This window comes from Opisthocomus hoazin, chromosome 20, assembly GCF_030867145.1.
Source record: "Opisthocomus hoazin isolate bOpiHoa1 chromosome 20, bOpiHoa1.hap1, whole genome shotgun sequence".
In the NCBI taxonomy this organism is placed as follows: domain Eukaryota; kingdom Metazoa; phylum Chordata; class Aves; order Opisthocomiformes; family Opisthocomidae; genus Opisthocomus; species Opisthocomus hoazin.
This window is the reverse complement of record NC_134433.1, coordinates 12,857,447-12,873,507: the sequence shown is the minus strand read 5'-3', so window position 1 is coordinate 12,873,507 and position 16,061 is coordinate 12,857,447. Positions and strand designations below refer to the sequence as shown.

The 16,061-nt window shown below is 45.8% G+C and overlaps 3 protein-coding genes across 9 annotated transcripts in view; 2 read left to right on the top strand and 1 right to left on the bottom strand.

Moving 5' to 3' along the window:
• The window catches only part of NCOR1 (nuclear receptor corepressor 1), a 70,115-nt gene extending 68,127 nt beyond the window's left edge, over positions 1-1,988 (top strand). For 3 of the 5 annotated variants that reach the window (XM_075439912.1, XM_075439915.1, XM_075439916.1), the window contains 3 exons: positions 194-415; positions 971-1,153; positions 1,413-1,988. In XM_075439912.1, coding sequence (XP_075296027.1) covers positions 194-415; positions 971-1,153; positions 1,413-1,600 — 593 coding nt within the window. In that variant the 3' untranslated portion in view covers positions 1,601-1,988. The other 2 variants (XM_075439913.1, XM_075439914.1) reach the window with 2 other exon arrangements.
• Positions 1,989-5,370: 3,382 nt separating this feature from the next.
• Positions 5,371-9,397, bottom strand: TTC19 (tetratricopeptide repeat domain 19). The gene is given in 11 exon segments (XM_075439929.1): positions 5,371-5,691; positions 6,204-6,366; positions 6,671-6,825; positions 7,028-7,122; positions 7,473-7,534; positions 7,797-7,853; positions 8,605-8,643; positions 8,769-8,879; positions 8,968-9,041; positions 9,111-9,300; positions 9,302-9,397. Coding segments are annotated over 11 exon segments (1,176 nt in total). The 3' UTR covers positions 5,371-5,557.
• The window catches only part of ZSWIM7 (zinc finger SWIM-type containing 7), a 13,436-nt gene continuing 6,714 nt past the window's right edge, over positions 9,340-16,061 (top strand). Inside the window, exons 1-3 of one of the 3 annotated variants that reach the window (XM_075439935.1) lie at positions 9,621-9,741; positions 9,961-10,058; positions 12,522-12,543. In XM_075439935.1, the coding sequence (XP_075296050.1) occupies positions 9,983-10,058; positions 12,522-12,543 (98 nt within the window). In that variant the 5' untranslated portion in view covers positions 9,621-9,741; positions 9,961-9,982. Of the gene's footprint in view, positions 9,414-9,613; positions 9,742-9,866; positions 10,059-12,521; positions 12,544-16,061 lie in introns of those variants that run through there. The other 2 variants (XM_075439934.1, XM_075439933.1) reach the window with 2 other exon arrangements.

Genomic DNA, 16,061 nt, shown 5'->3' with positions numbered 1-16,061 from the left:
GTCTAACTTTTGGCCATTGTGAGCTGCTTTGGAGCATGTAGCTTTGCATTTTAAAAAATCTCCCTTTGGGTTTTTTTATTTCCACCTTTCTACCTCTCTCTAAAATCTTTCCCGTATCCCTTTGTAATTTCTCTGAGAGATGTTTTTTGCCTCCCCTCCCACCTTTCCCTGTATGTTTTCTTTTATCTCCCAGGTGCAGTCAGTTCTAGGGGTCATTCCTTTGCAGATCCTGCCAGTAATCTGGGTCTGGAAGACATTATTAGGAAAGCATTGATGGGAAACTTTGATGACAAGAGTGAGGAACACGGAGTTGTAATGTCACAATCCATTGCGGTAGCACCTGGCGGTTCCAGTTCTGCAGTATCAGCAAGTAATGAGACACGTAGAGAAGAAGCTAATCCATCACCAAATTCAGGTGAGGTATTGCAGCTCCTAAATATTTCATGGTCGTAAAGAAAAAAAATAAATTACGGGTTTGAATAAATTTGGTGTCACTGAAAATCACTGTCTTTCCTCTGGAAGTCATAGAGATGGTGTTTCCGTTCCCTCAGGTGGTCCTGGCTTTCAGAACGGTGCTTCAGGAGCATTAGCCAGTATTTCTTGGCGAATGACAACACGGGTGAAACAGGGAAGAGAGAACAGCGTGTATTAGATACCTGAAGCTTCTCAGTGGTGTGATGAAAATGCATGTTAGTACATTACCTATAAAGAACATGTGACAGTGGGAACTAGCTTGAACTGAAAACATCTCCCTTCCCAAAAATGGAAATTGAACTCCATTGTGTTAAGAATAGAGATTTTCTGGCAGTAGTCTGATAGAAGACTAACCTATATGGTCACTGGTTATAGTAAATCAGCGTGCCAGAAGGCACCAGCGTGAAACTGCTGTTTGCTCCTAAGTGATATTTTCTAGAAACAGGCTAAAATATAGTGTAACATTTTTGTTAAAATCTGTCCCTGCTGTTTCCAGGAGGGGGAGTTGGCAAGCAGAAGCTAATCGGCAAGTCAAATAATAGGAAGTCTAAGTCTCCGATTCCTGGACAGGGATATTTGGGAACCGAAAGACCTTCCTCTGTCTCATCAGTACATTCAGAAGGGGACTACCACAGACAGACTCCCGTGTGGGCCTGGGAAGATAGGCCTTCATCAACAGGTGAGAAGTGTTTCACAAAATCACAGAATGGTAGGGGTTGGAAGGGACCTCTGTGGGTCATCTAGTCCAGGTGTGATATTTGTACAAAGGTTGGATGTAGACGTACTATAACTCTGGTATATTGGTCAAAGATTACAGCTTATAAGAATTTTCTGAAACAGATTTTCTGCTAGTTGTCACAACCAAAACCGTATCTTTCAGATACAGCGCTCTTAGAACAGCTCATGGTTTTGACTTGGAGAAACTCTCTTTGATTCAGGTTCGACACAGTTTCCTTACAACCCGTTGACGATGAGGATGCTCAGCAGTACACCGCCGACATCCATTGCGTGTGCCCCACCGTCCATGAGCCAAGCAACCACTCACCAACAGAACAGGATATGGGAGCGAGAGCCTGCACCACTGCTTTCAGCACAATATGAGACTCTGTCTGACAGTGATGACTGAACTATGCAGATTTTTTTTGTTTTTTTAATTTGCGGGTCAAAAAGAAATCTATTTTTGACTTGTGCCCATAGAGACTTTCCAAGAGAGCAAGGGCCACATAATGAAGAATTGATGGAGAGTCCGTTAAATGCCTTCTGCACAGGCCATGTGTTGGAGGATCATGATCAAGAAGGTTGACTTACTAAAGATAAATATGTAAAGAGTTTTTAAAAATGTGGACTATTCCTGTTCTACATCTATTTGTAAAGAAAACCATAATGTCTTTAAATCATTCTTCTGTAAATAGAGAGTACTTTTTGCAGTGTTTTTTCCCTTGCTATAGTATCTGGTGTACTTATGTTCAAATCATTGCATAAACCTTGGGGGTCATTTTGTAATTTTTTTTTAAGCATTTTCTCCAGTGTAGAGTACTCTTCATAACCCTAGCCTCCCTACCAGCCTAGCCTCCCTACCAGCCTAGCCTAACCATAACCCTAGCCTCCCTACCAGCCTAGCATCATTGCCCATTTAATGCCGTGTCACCTCTTGCAGGCATTGTGCTTTTATATAATTTTTTTTTTTCCCTAGACACACTTTCTCAGTGGTGTTAAAGCTCTTGTGAAAATGTTGATTTTTAAGACTGACCCCTTAATGAATTCTGTACATTAACATAGTCCGGTTCGCTGGAATAAGATGATATATTTCTTTGAATTTTAAATTCTGCCACATTGTAAATTTTTGGTGCAGTTGGTTTTATTTAGCAACACTGCAGAAATATTATTGCATGGGTATGTTATGGTTCATTTTTAAAAGGATGAAAAAAAAACAAAAAGACCAGCTTCTGGAGGCATACCTCACTGTTATGCACACTGGGAATTTTAACTGTGCCCCAAAAACCTATCTTAGTGTTTTCTGTTTCTGCATTGTATGCAGTCAAAACAGGCTACTAAATTTTACTGTCATATTTAACCACAGCAAATGGCTTATCTGAACAGAGGCTCTGGGTGGGTTGATAAATCCTTTAAGAAGAAAAACCTCTACACCCCAAGTTTAAATAAAACAAAATGCTTTTACAGAATAACTGAGCAACACGAGTCAGCTACTTGGCTTCTGTTACAACCAGTTTGAAATAGGTACTGTGATTTTTACCTTCCTCCAGTCTGATTTGAAAATCTTTATGTAACAATTATTTTAAAGTCTGCATCCCAATCCCTAGCCCTATAACCAAGCTTTTGGTGGAAGTCCTTACAAATGCTTGGCTTAACTCCTAAAGTGTGCAATACTTGTTAGGGTGATTTTTTTTTTATTTTTTTTTTTAATTGTATATGGTACTAGGAGAGCCTCCTTAATCATTCATCTATCAATGCCTGTTATGATATGCTTGTAGCTTATGTATACTTAGATACATCTGATTAGTGATATCAGAGGTTGTCCTGACATCCATCCTCAAGAGCATCTTATTTTTTGCTGCACTGACCTCAGGAAGTGAATTTAAATCTTCCGGAGTAGGAGGACTGATTTACAGATAGCATGGTCTGTCAGATTCCAAACTGCTTTTGCATCTCATTGATGAACAGCCTTTGTCTTGAAGTTATTTTCCAGTCAAAACATTTTTAATTTAACACTGTATTTGTGATGGGTTGTATGGAAGGTATAATGTAGCTGTGTAACCTTAAGCCATGTAAGCTCTACATCGTATAGAAGGACTGTAATGGTCCAGTTACAAACAGGAAGAAGTACAGAACTATTTATCGATAGCAAATTTACTTTAAGTACTTAAGAGGAAAGCCTTTTTACCCCAAGTGTGGGAAAGAAAAAAAAAAATCCAAAGGAACTCATTTGGAAACTTGACACTGTGTTGCAAAACAGAATTATTTTGCTACTTTTTTTAAACACTGCTGCATCAAAGTAGATCAGTTAGCAGTCTTAAATCTTCTTGCAGTCTCTAAGAAAGATTTTTCTCACCCTTCCATCCTTTACCCTTCTGGCTTAAGGTAGTGAATTTTTTATCCTGGTTGTAGACCTGCGCTCTTATTTTAACTTTTTTGTTCCCACAGCAAGATATACTGGAAAACAAGTTGATCTGCCCTTTTTGTAGATTTAAATTTGGAGTGGAGAGTTAAGTTCCATTCTAACACTTACTTGTTCTCACTTTCTTAGTGTAACAAATACAAGGTGAAAGAGGCATGTACAGACAAATGTTTTTGCTAACTGTACAGTAAGTGTAGCATGTTCATTGCAAAGCTTCATGTTGCTGCTGCTGCAGCAAGATATCCAAAGTAGGATAGTCACTTTCTCCTAAGATACAGCTCAAGTGGCATTTGCACATAAACTGTTGCTGCTTTTTTTGTTTGTTATCAGAGTTCTAACTTCTCCAGTGTAAAAAAAAAAAAAAAACCAAACAAAAACACACCTCTCCAGAGCCTAAGTTAGGGTTTACCACAATTCCAGTAATCTTCAAGTATGGAATTACATCTGACCTGTTTCAAACAGGAAGGTGTTTGTAAATCATGTTTACAAAGTGTAGTTTACTACAAATTTTTAACTGATTTCTGATCAGTGTTTTCACAATGCTTTCATCTTGATATGTTTTGTGATTCTGATATGAAATCATTTAAGACTTGAAAAACCCATGCATCATAAAACTCAACTTTTTTCCACACAATGTCTTCAGTAGACAGTGACTTCTGGATTCAGACCAATCAATAAAGGGGATCAGTTCTCCATTTGCTTTTCCTGTGTCTCCCTCTCTTTGCAGCATCAAAACACTTCCCTGAGGGGGTGCTGCAGGGTTCCCCGTTACCACTGCTGGAGTGTCTAAGGTCTGCCCCTGAGAAATCAAAAACTAGAACTCTGAAGACGACTGGTTCTGATGCGTTAAGAGACTTTATGTTAGTACAAGCATGCCTGTAACTAACAGCCACATTTTGAATTCCTAGCTTGCTGAAAACAAAGCTGTATATGCAACTTAAGTTTTTCCAGCTTCAATGGACATCTACTGTAGAAAACCTCTGTGCCTCTTCTTAGCTCAAAGTTAAGCAGAGCTGAAGCCACTGAATGCTGCTGTAAGTAAACTAATAGTGATGCAATTAACATTAAGGCTTATAGCAACCAGCTGAAGTTCTTACAAATGAGAGGTTAAAATAATACTTGGTTAGTGATAGAATTAGTTAGTTCTATTATCCTAGCTAAATATGGATTTGATTACCTCTGGTTTAATTTGCATTTGTCTTTAGCATTAGGCTTTCCTGGAGGGCAGACCTGAAAAATTCTGTTGTATGAGCAGGCTGTCCATACTAGATTCACATGAAGGCATGTATCTTACAAACCTGACAGTTTGTACATACCATCTTTTCCAACAGGAAGCCTCAGCATTCTAGCACTGACCTGTCCAAGAAAGGAGGACAGCTTTGGCACTCAGCGTGCTCTTGACTGGGGTAAGGTAGCCAAGTGGTTTATTTCTGCCAACAGCTCTGTTTCGGTAACAGTCTCCCCCCTCCTCTGAGAGTGCATGTTCTGTCTCTGGATGCTAAATGCTTTGAAGAAAAACACTTGATCTTCAGGCAATGTATTGGAAAAGGACATGGAGCTACAGCTCTGTCATAGTACGGGTACGGTCTGGGAAATGCTCTGTTGAAGTTAATACACACTGAACTGTAGCGCTGACACAAATACACTCCTTGACTTAACTGCAAGTATTCATTCCAGGCTAGACTTGCGCTTTGCTGGCAGTCAAGACAGAAGTTAAATCACTAGCACAGTAGGTCATTAACCATCGACTACATCACAAATTTATATAGTTAATATTTCACAACTTTATTTTGGGCTAAGTTGTTAGGCAATACCAGCCCTTCTTGTTAAGCAGTCCTTAAACTCCTCCTTGCTGCTCCAGAATTGCACCAGACTGGTCCCAGGCTGCTGTCACGGACCAACCCTTGCTGCTGTCAGCCACCTCAAGGTTGGACTCTGTGGCCAAACTTATTTGGAGCCTTTTCTCCTCTTGGCCAGCTCAGCTAGTTCTTCCTGGATATGCTGGACAGAAGCAACATCTCCTTTCTGTTGTGCCTGTTTGAGAGCTTCTTTGTACACTTGTTTTGCTTGCAGAAAGTCTTCTGTAGCAAGAGGAAAAAGTGGCATGGCTAGCCAACTACATCGCCCATTTTCAGAGTCCCCTCCTGAAGCTAAGCACAGGCAAAGGACGTGCATAAGACTACTTGGAACACTAGAAGAACTAGGGAGGTTCAGAAAACATTCAGCATAGGGTGCCAACTACAAGAGCTAGCAGCAGTGATGACAGGACAAGATGCTGCTTCATCAGTAAGGCCTCATTGAAACAAGTCTGAAGCATGTCTTATGTCCTTTTGGAACCAATCACTATAACACAGGACAAGAGAAACTAGATTCCCTGGCACCCTTTTGAGTCCGATGCACCAGTACTGCATCTTGGACAGGATCCTTAGCTGCTGAATTCAGTTTGAATGCAATACAAGTTGCCTACACCAAGTCAGCAGACCTACTGCTTAAAAATAGTAGCACAAAAATAACACTGTAGTTCAATCCTACAGTACAGGTTTCTGCAGTCAGCACAAGCGCAGTGACGCAGGCTGGACATTTATGTACTTACCTTTGTGCATCAGAATTGCTGCCAGGTTATTCAGCACCATGTGCTCCTCAGGGTGTTCAGTCTCCTTTGCCAGCTCAGCTGCCCTCTTCACATAGGAGTATGCCTCATCGTAGTGCCCCTGAGCATCCAGTACAGTTGCCAAGTCATTCATCAGCACCACAGTCTGCACCAGGACAGAAAAGGAAGCCTCAGAGCAAGACTTGTGTAGAAGTCTGGGGCAGCAGGAGCACAACATTCCTACCCCGTCACACTAATAAAAGTCATATATCCCAGAGAACCTTTCAGTAAGAAAGTGTCTCATATTTATATATCAGCATGCTGCATGCTCATTCTTCCTGGCAGGAAAACAGAAGCTAATTTAGTGCTGTGTACATCTGATGCCAGCAAGGTTGCTTTTAAGGCTGCCTCATTCCCTAGGAGATCAGCCTTTCTTTCCCTAGTAGTCCAACTACCATTTTACACGTCACCTGTGGATGAGTCTCTCCTTGAACATCATTTGATATCTGCAGAGCCTTCTCATACATTTTTTGGGCCACTGGGAGCTGGTTAATGTTTAGCAGATAGCGAGCATAGGAGTCTAGGCTCATCCCAAGCAAGAGATGCGTGTTGGCCTTTTCTTCAGCTGCAAATAGAGAGGAGGGGAAGTGATCACTTCACACGATCAAGCATGAGTCTCCATCCTACAACAGCAGGAAACTCATGCAGTGCAAAGACAATGAATTGACACAAAGATGGTGCTTAGGCAATATGGAAAGCAACATCAAGTACAAGGAAATGGGGAAAAAGATAATGAGAGAAGCCTTTGGCAGACAAGGCACTCCCACCTGGTAAGACGTCCTCAGGCAAGTCCTTTTGTTTGGCAATTTTCTCCTCTAAGGTCAGGATGCAGAACTGGTAGCCAGCCACAGCTAACTTGTGCCTGTAAAGTACAGCTCAGCAAAGCAAGGCTCCTTCCATCCCTGAAGGGCTGGATGTGGACACCTGCAAGCCCTCAGTCTAAAGGGCCTGTAAGACAACTTTTCCCCTTCACCAGACCCTTCTTGCCCTCAGTGCTCTCTTCTTGATCACAGCCTGGGCGCCCTCTCTCCAAACAAGGCCAGCTAAGCCAACCCATGCCAATACTCCGTTGGAAAATGAAGCTACAAGTTACCAGCCACCAACTGCTTCAAAAGCTGCCTCTCCTGTGAGGTGTGGATTTAAGACTAAAGAGCAACATCCTCTATGGCTACTTCTGTCCTAAGCTCAAGATACCTTCAGTAGGGAACTTACTGTTTCTGAGCAGCATAGATACTGGCCAGCTTGAGGGACATCTCAAGGATTGCATTGTCATCCTGCCAGAAGGACACACACAACACAACTGTTACTCTTCTTGTATCTTCCCAGTAGAAGCATTACTTTGCCAGAGAACAAGTTTAGACCTTCAAAATCCCCATCCTGTTGTCTCCAGAGCTGCCATCCCCTAAGAGAAGTTCTTGAGAAGCTGGCAAGCTCACAGCTAGTATTGCCAGTTTCCAGTAGGAGGTATTACAGCACAAGAAACAGACCAAAGAATTGTTAAGACTTCCCCCTGAAGCATTTATCAGAAGAACATACCTCCTTCGTGTCCCCTGCAAGCAAATAGCTCATGCTTGCTTTGTAGAGCTTTTCTGCCTGAAATGAGAATTTTGAAGAGAATGCTGAGGAACGATGGCAGTAAAAACAAAAGATCTCTACCCTGTACAGAGGCAGACTACTGAGAGAAACCTGTCTTACAATTTGTGGCATTTACATTGTACGTCAAGACCAGTCAGAAGTGAAGGGCTAACCAGAGCCCAGTGGTACTGCCGGCTAGTAGGGTCCTTTTAGTTTTTAGGACTCCTGCACCAGTCAAGAGTTTACCACAACTGTGTGCCTTTAGGGCTTTCCTGGATTCTCCTTGGGACAGTATCTAAATGTTTGACTGTGGCATTTAAGAGTAAGAAGTATTCCTTCCCTTGCACACCATGTTGGAGCTCAAAGTTTAACAGTGAAACTGTGTTTCTTAGCAGTGCGTGCTCCATGGGACTGCAGTCCCAAAGCAAATTATCATAGAATCATAGGTTGGAAAAGACCTCTCAGACCATCAAGTCCAACTGTCACCTCAACACCACCATGCCTGCTAAACCGTGTCCTGAAGTGCCACAGCTACATGTTTTTTGAACACCTCTGGGCTGGGGACTCCACCACCGCCCTGGGCAGCCTGTTCCAACGCCTGCCAAATTATTCTGCTTTGAACTGCAAGATCTCTGCCTTGCAACTCCCAGCACGCAGCCTGTCACAGCATGCCACCCCTTCACGATCTCGGGCACCACAACACTTTGCAGAAGATGTCAGCCTCTTAAAATTCAGAGGAGGGGGGGGGAACCAATCCAGAGCAACTCACATTCTCCAGCTGCCCCCGCATGAAGGCCACGTTTGCCATCTGGAAGAGACAGGCAGTGCTGAAGCTCCACAAAGGCTACGGCCGCTAACCTGGACACAGCTGCTTCTCCTCCTCCCAACGGCCCCGCACCGGGCACTGCCCGCCCCGCAGGGACCCCCCCTCACCATGCTGTAGGTGTAAACGATGGCTTTCCTGTTCTCCGACTGGTGCGAGAGCCGCAGGGCTTGGTGCAGGACCTGCTCGGCCTCCCCCAGTTCGCCCTTCATCACGCTGAGCTGTGGAGAGACGGGGGGAGGCCGAGGGCAGCCCGGGCGGGACGGGCCCCGCGCGGAGGTCACCGCCCCGCGGGGGACGGCGCCTCACCTTGGCTCTCTTCAGCAGGAGGAGAATGGCGTCCTCGCCGTCCTCCTCGGCGTCCCTGGGGAAGAGGGAGAAGGCTGCGGGGCGAGGGTGACGGGTGACCGCCGCCCGCCCCGCCGTCCCGCGCAGCCCGCGGCCCGCCTCACCTCCCAGCAAGGCCACGGCACCCCCGACCGGCCGGGCCCGCCGCCCGCACCCCCGCCCGCCGGCCTCCTCCCCGCGGGCCCCGCCGCAGGGCCAGGCGGGGCGGGGCAGCGGGAGCCCCGCGGGGCAGCGGCGGGCGGCCAAGCGGCACAGGGCCCGCCGCACCGCTGCCGCCAGCATCCTTCTCCCCCGGCCGCGGGCCCTTTAAGAGCTCGCCCTTATCACGTGATGCGGGCCGCTGCGTCATCCGGGGCAAAGGGCGCCTGTCGCTATGGAGACGCGCCCTCATGGCTGCGCGGCCGCAGGTAGGCCCGGCCCCGGGGCCGCCCTCTATCCCAGGCCCGGCGGCTCTGGATGGCTCCGCCGGGCTGAGGGAGCCGAAACCCCCGGGGAACGAGCGGGGGGCGGCGATGGCGCGGCTCCCGCTGCCGGGGCCTGGCAGCCGCCGGCCCTTCCCTGGAGCTCCCCCAGCGCGGCTCGCGGGCCCCGGGGGCAGCCAGGCCCCTTGCCGCGGCGGCGGGCGGGCGGTGCGACCTCCTCCGCCGGGAGCTGGCTTGGCCCAGCGCCGGGGCGCCCCGGGCCAGGGCATCCTCCTGCTGCCGGCTGTATCCTCCCCCCCGCCCCCCTCCACGGGTCTGTTTATGCGGGGGGTGTCTGCGAGACACCGGCGCGGTTTTGAGAAGCGCTTTGTTCCGGGAAAGCCTAAAAAACACCGTCCAAAAGTGGCTAAATATGCGCTTTGCTTGGCCTTGTTGCAGGGTTGGGATGGAGTTGTGCCCGGATAATCCGTCCCCATTTGTGGGAGCTGCGGTGACCTCCGTGGTCTCCCACTGTCTTCTGTCTCGCTTCCAGGTGCGAGGCTGGTGCCAAGGAGATGGACAGCACCTTGCCCGCAGTAGCAGAAGAGCTTCTGAAAGAGATCAAAAGGGCTTTTCAGGAGACTGCACACGGTACGTAAAGAAAACCAGAGCCGTCCCAGCAGGCGGTCGGCCAGCAATACTGGCGCTGTCAAACCTGTGGGTAGCACTGAGGGCTGGCGGCCTCTCCTTGCTCGCATCTCCTGCAGACTGTCGCGTGAGGGGTGGCCTTCACTTGCAGGAGTGGCAGAGGGAGATGCTGAGGCCGCATACCTTTTCTTGCATGCTGTTTAAAGGAGGGTATTGTAGAAGTAAGTATATTTGGGCTTCCACATTTCTTTTTGGAGTTAATCTCTGTGGTTCTGAGTGTATATTTAATTGCTCTACTAGATACAGCTTGTCTGGACACAAAGGGGTTTGAAGCACAGGTAGTGAGGAGCAGCCCCCTTCTAAAAGTCAGGCCCTTCCAAAGAGCAGACCGGGCTGGACACTTTTTTGAACATGGGACCCAGGGCCGTGCTGCTTGCTTAGAGCTTGTAATGTAAGTAGTTGCACTTGAGGGATGACAATTTATGCACTTCCAGGTAGGCACTTTGTTGTGCCTACAGTACTGCTGCTTCTATCGACTCACTGATTTCAAAACTAGCGTTGAAAGGGAAATCTTCATAAAAATGGTCACATTTCGTCGCTGCCTGGCAGAGGGTGTGGTGTTGTAATCCCAGGGCAAAGAACAACTTCCCCGTTGCTTGAGAGAAGCAAGCATAAGCCAACAGTTAAATCTGGGCCAATTCTAGCAGCTAGTTAAGAACAATTACCTTCACTGCACTCTGGATTACTAATGTAGTTCTGTAATCTGTGCTGAAAGAATAAACGTGTTTGTGTTTACTTGATAAGTAGCACAGAATGGTTCTTCCTAAGGAAAACGTCTATTTAGGGAATATTTTAACTGCACTAAAAACAACCAATTAAACACTTAGAGAAGTCTGTTTGAGTACTGCATTTGAGTGGGAAACGGGCAGAGACTAAACTGTCGGAGTGACCATGTTGACAGCTTTCTGGCATACCTGTGGTATGGCTCCTGTCAGGTTAGAGTAGATCCAAAATCTACATGTGACTTTTTGAAAGAGCTTTATAAATCCTGTTGTAAACTAGGAAAAAAAAAAATCAACATTCCTTTTAAGGAATACTTCTCCTTAAAGCACCAAGTTAGTACGCTGGGGCATAACTACAGAAAGAAACTGATCAATCGCTTTGAAGAATTAAATTAGAATAAAGTTGGAAAAGTCAAACCAGCAGTGTAAGCCATGGGGAATATTTTGAATTGTTGGAACAGAGGATTTTAAAGTCAAAAATCCTGATCTTCCTGTGGAATACAGAGATGTGGTAGACTCTGTCCCATCAGTGATAACAGAAAGATCAAATTGGGTGATCAGAGCCTCGGCTGTTAGCTACAACAAGCAGACTAATTTTCTTAAGTGTAATTTTCCGTCTTAACAAGAAGTTCTAACAAGTGAAGACATTATGTTTCTGTGTGCTGTATTAAAAGCTATAAACTAGTGACGCCCTGCAAGACTATGTTGGGAAAAGAACAACATTTAAAGAGTTTTGATGCCAGAGTTTTCAGCTCATGCCAAGAGAGTTTCAGGGAAACCAATATATATATTTTTAACCAGCTTCTTAAAGTGACAGAGTAAGATGTTGAGGCTGCATGCCTTTTGCTGCATGCTTTTAAAAGCAGGATATTATAAATATATCTTGGCTTTAGTGTTTCTTTTAAAAATTAATCCCCGTGGTTCAGAATGTATATTTACTTGCTGTCCTTGATAAGTGCCTTAGCACTACCATAGCAGATCATGTTGCTGCTCCTTGTTGCTTTTTGGTGGCTAGAGAGGATGGCTACAGCACTGCAGTCCTGTGTGGCCTCTGGCGGTACGTTAGGGAGATGTCTCTCACAGTGGGGAAGTCTGGCAAAATCATAGAATGGTTTGGGTTGGAAGGGACCTTTAGAGGCCATCCAGTCCAACCCCTCTGCAATGTACAGGGGCATCTTCAACTCAATCAGGTCACTCAGATCCCCATCCAACCTGGCCTTGAACGTTTCCAGGGATGGGGCATCTGCCACCTTTCTGGGCAACCTGTGCCAGTGTCTCACCACCCTCATGGTAAAAAATGTCTTCCTTATATCCAGTCTAAATCTACCTTCTTTGAGTTTAAAACTATTACCCTTAGTCCTATCGCAACAGGCTCTGCTAAAGAGTTTGTCACCATCTTTCTTGTAAGCCCCCTTTACGTGTTGAAAGGCCGCAGTAAGGTCTCCCCAGAGCCGTCTCTTCTCCAAGCTGAACAACCCCAACTCTCTCAGCCTTTCCTCATAGGAGAACTGTTCCAGCCCTCAGATCATTGCTGTGGCCTCTTGTGGACCTGCTCCAACAGGTCCGTGTCTGTCCTATGCTGAGGACTCGAGGTGGGGTCTCACCAGAGTGGAGCAGAGGGGCAGAATCCCCTCCCTTGACTTGCTGGCCACGCTTCTCACACTTCGTTTTCTTTTTATTGCAGTTCCCGATGACCTGCTGCTGGGGTAAGTATCTTTTGCTTCAGATCTTGTCCCAAGTGTCTTGCTAAAGGGCAGCTGATAATCCACTCTCATCATAGTACCGCTGTTTTTTTCCTGTGCTTGACCAGTACGTATTTCTCATGCAGAGTTGCTGCATGGTTTTGCTGCTAGTGGAAATGAAGATCCAAAGAGACAATCTCAAGGATTTTTCCAGAGATTCATGAAATTATCTCTGTATTGCTGAATCTCCTCTGATGACTTGCTGTAATGTGGGTGACTTAAACATGCAGAAGCCCAGGGTGTTTAACCTGAGCTCTGAGTCCACCTTCAGATCTGGAATGAGTTTTCTGTGAGAGTGGACTGTGTTTCAGAGCGACCCATGCTGCTGGAGTGCTGCATCTCTGCTGTGTTCATATCATTGTGAGCACAGCAGCGTCCTGAGATCCCTTCTTCTGTTGGAGTCATGGGCGTGTGTGATAGAAAGGGAGAAGTGAATGTGTCATCTCTCTGCACAAGAAAATTGTTAACTTGAAGATTGCCCTGAGCATTTTCTTCTGTTTAAAAGTTGTCTCAGGTCAGCTTCTTTGTCTTTGTGTTGATTTAAGCTTGTGAATATTTCAGCCATTCCAAGTCTCATAAGAGATCCAAGTTTCACAGCTTCCACAGCCCTCAGTAACTGGTGTTGAAGGTAAAGAAAAGGCACCATCACAGCAAGAAAGGCTTTTCAGATTCATCTTTACCTGTGTGTTCCTGCCTGCCTGTAAGTTACCCAGGAGAGGAGATCACCAGGAAGCTTTCAGGCCTGGATATCTTTGAGTCTGAAGTTATCTAACATAACACTTGTGAAAGGTATGCGTGCTGGCTCCCTCTCCTGGGACCACAGTGGCCTTTGAAGGGTGCAGTTATATTTGACAAGTCTCGTAACTTTTTGTTTCCTTCTTGTCATAAAAGAAAAGAGGAGGAAAGAAATTCCCTTGTTAAGTTTAATAATGTTTGGGTGGTAACTCTTGGCAGTCAGATTTCCATCAATTCCCTGTGACCAGCAGCTCAGAAGTATTCTGATTTAATTTCTGAATCTCTTCCAAATCTCTAAAGTCCTTGAATTTCTTTGGACATTCCTCTTACTTATTTCCTGTTAGACTGATCAAATTATATACATGAAAAAAGAATTTCCCAAATTTGAACGAGTTACTGAAACTCATTAAACTCAGCCCCCTTATAGTCCCAAACCTAATCATTGAGGAATGTCTTGCATTGAGTGTTCCCCCACCCACCTCGTCTCAGTCCTCAGATGAAGCCAGTCCTTATTGCCTTGAGTTTGTGCAGCTGAAGTTCTGATCTTCCTGGAAGAAGTCTGTCTGCTTGGCTAGTTATCAATGAGATTGTCTCAGACGCGTAGGTCAGCCGTGCTGCAGAGACGCCAGGGCTCTGCCTTGGCTCTTTGTGTCTTCACTGAAGCTGGAAATGTTCCTCTGCTTTCTTCTGTTCTCCTGCTGATATTTGTACTATCTTTTCATCACTGCTGATTTTCTTGCTGTTGACCATTGTAACTAATCTAGACTAGACAGACTTTTCTCACCAAATAATAGGTCTGTAAAGTTAACTGAGTTGCCCCTGAGCTCTTTGGAACACATTCAGAGCAGCTGGATATTCAGGTCTAGAATAACTTTTAAGCCTATGGGCTGTCTGGACAAAAGGCTAAAGGTAGATGTCCATATTTGACATGCAGCTTATTGTATACCCTTGCACGACATCAGATATAAAACCCTCCTTGCAGGGATGTGCAGACAGGGAGTGTGTAGATGGAAATTACTGTGCCTTCAGGACTTGCAGCGCTTTGGTTTTCCACTGGCTCGTGTGGAATGTTACAGCACCAAGCACAGCAGCAGTCAGACACCAGTATGTGCCTCTGTGGTGCGGCCTCACAGCCCTGAGGCCGAGGAGAGAGTTGTGTAGAGGCCATGTTTTACAGGAAGCATCTTTACCCCATCCCAGGCACTCTCTGATCCATAAATGCTGTGCAGTGGTGCGTCCCTGCGTGGTGATACATCCTGCTTGGAAGGAAAGGGAAGGGAAAGGGTTTTTAGGGAGAGTGGAGTGACATAAGGCATGTGCTGTCCCTGGGTGTTTATCTGGAATAAATTTGCTCTCTCTGAGCCCTGCTGGTAGCTGGCTTACAGATGTAAAACTACTACTGCTATGATGGTCTGTAGCTTCCTGTTGATGCAGTTAGATGGGTAGAGGAAGAATAATTTATACCTCAGTTGTGACTGTGATAGAGGAGATGTGATCACTACGAAATGACTCATTTGTTCTCCAGGGTTTAAACCAGTTGCCCTGGGAGGAGGAAGGAGCCCTACTGCTGCATTTCCTATTGCTCAAGGAGCTATGTATCATCCTTGCTCTCTGCTTGCTCTGAGGCACAATGGGTGGGCTTTGACTGGACGTGGGATTCACGACCAGCTGATCAATAATCTGATCCAGAGCAACTCATCCAGGACTGCCTGTATGTGCAATTAAGGTGTCCCAGAGCACGAACCCCTTTTCCCCTTAGCATTAGCAAGTCTGCGTCCATGTGCTCTTGCTTACCTGGTGCTGCCCCCACTGAAATCCCTGTTTATGCTCGTTGTGCTCATGTGACAGTTTCACAGTTTACTGCAACAAGGATAATTCGGCTGCATGTGTGACACTGCCTGTTGCCGGTAACCTCTGTTGGATCCCCAGCACTGCGCATCCCCCAGGATTTCCTTCCTGCGTCTTCTCTTTGCCAGCATGTCTTGCTTTTGCTGCCAGAGGCGCAGTTTCCCCTGAAGAAGACCTAGAGTATTTAGGGTGCTGGGCAGAAGCAGAGTTTCTGGTTTTAAAGTCTAGATTCACTGTTTGATAAATTGGTTAAGCGCCAGTACTCTGTCTACATGGAGTTTGTATCAGAAGAACTATGGGAATTCTAACAAAAAGGCTGATGAGATCACTGCAAGGACAGCCTGTGTCTCTTGCTTCACCTACTTCCCTTTGCAATAATCAGTGGTCTGTAAAGTGACTGTGAAGCCAGAAATGCCGCTCAAAGATAACTCCTCGCCTACATGGCTAACACTGTGTCACAGTCATAGAGACTGACTAAAAAAATCTCACTTCTATGTCTCTGATGCACTTTGTGTCATTTTAGTTCAGGACAGGAATCACTTCATGTCCTGTTTGTGCAGCAGGCAGCCAGCATAGTGTTTGGGTCATAATGCTGAAGAAGAAACACATAGGCTGTAATGTCCTGTGTAAGAAGAATCTTTAAAATGTCTTGTAATTAAATCTGAGTGGGATTTCGCAAAGAAATGTGGGACTGTTTGGGAGCAGCCTGGAAATTTAGAAGTTCTCTTAGGAATATCAAAACCGAGCTCCAAATAGCTGGCGGGGTAGAGGCTGTGTTTAAGGACTGAGCCCTGAGATTTTCTCAGAGGGACAGGGCATGGATTGCTGGTCACTTGGTGAAAGCCAGCAAAGCTGAGAATGACAAATACACTTCATTGCTTGGTAGCGTAATTAATGGA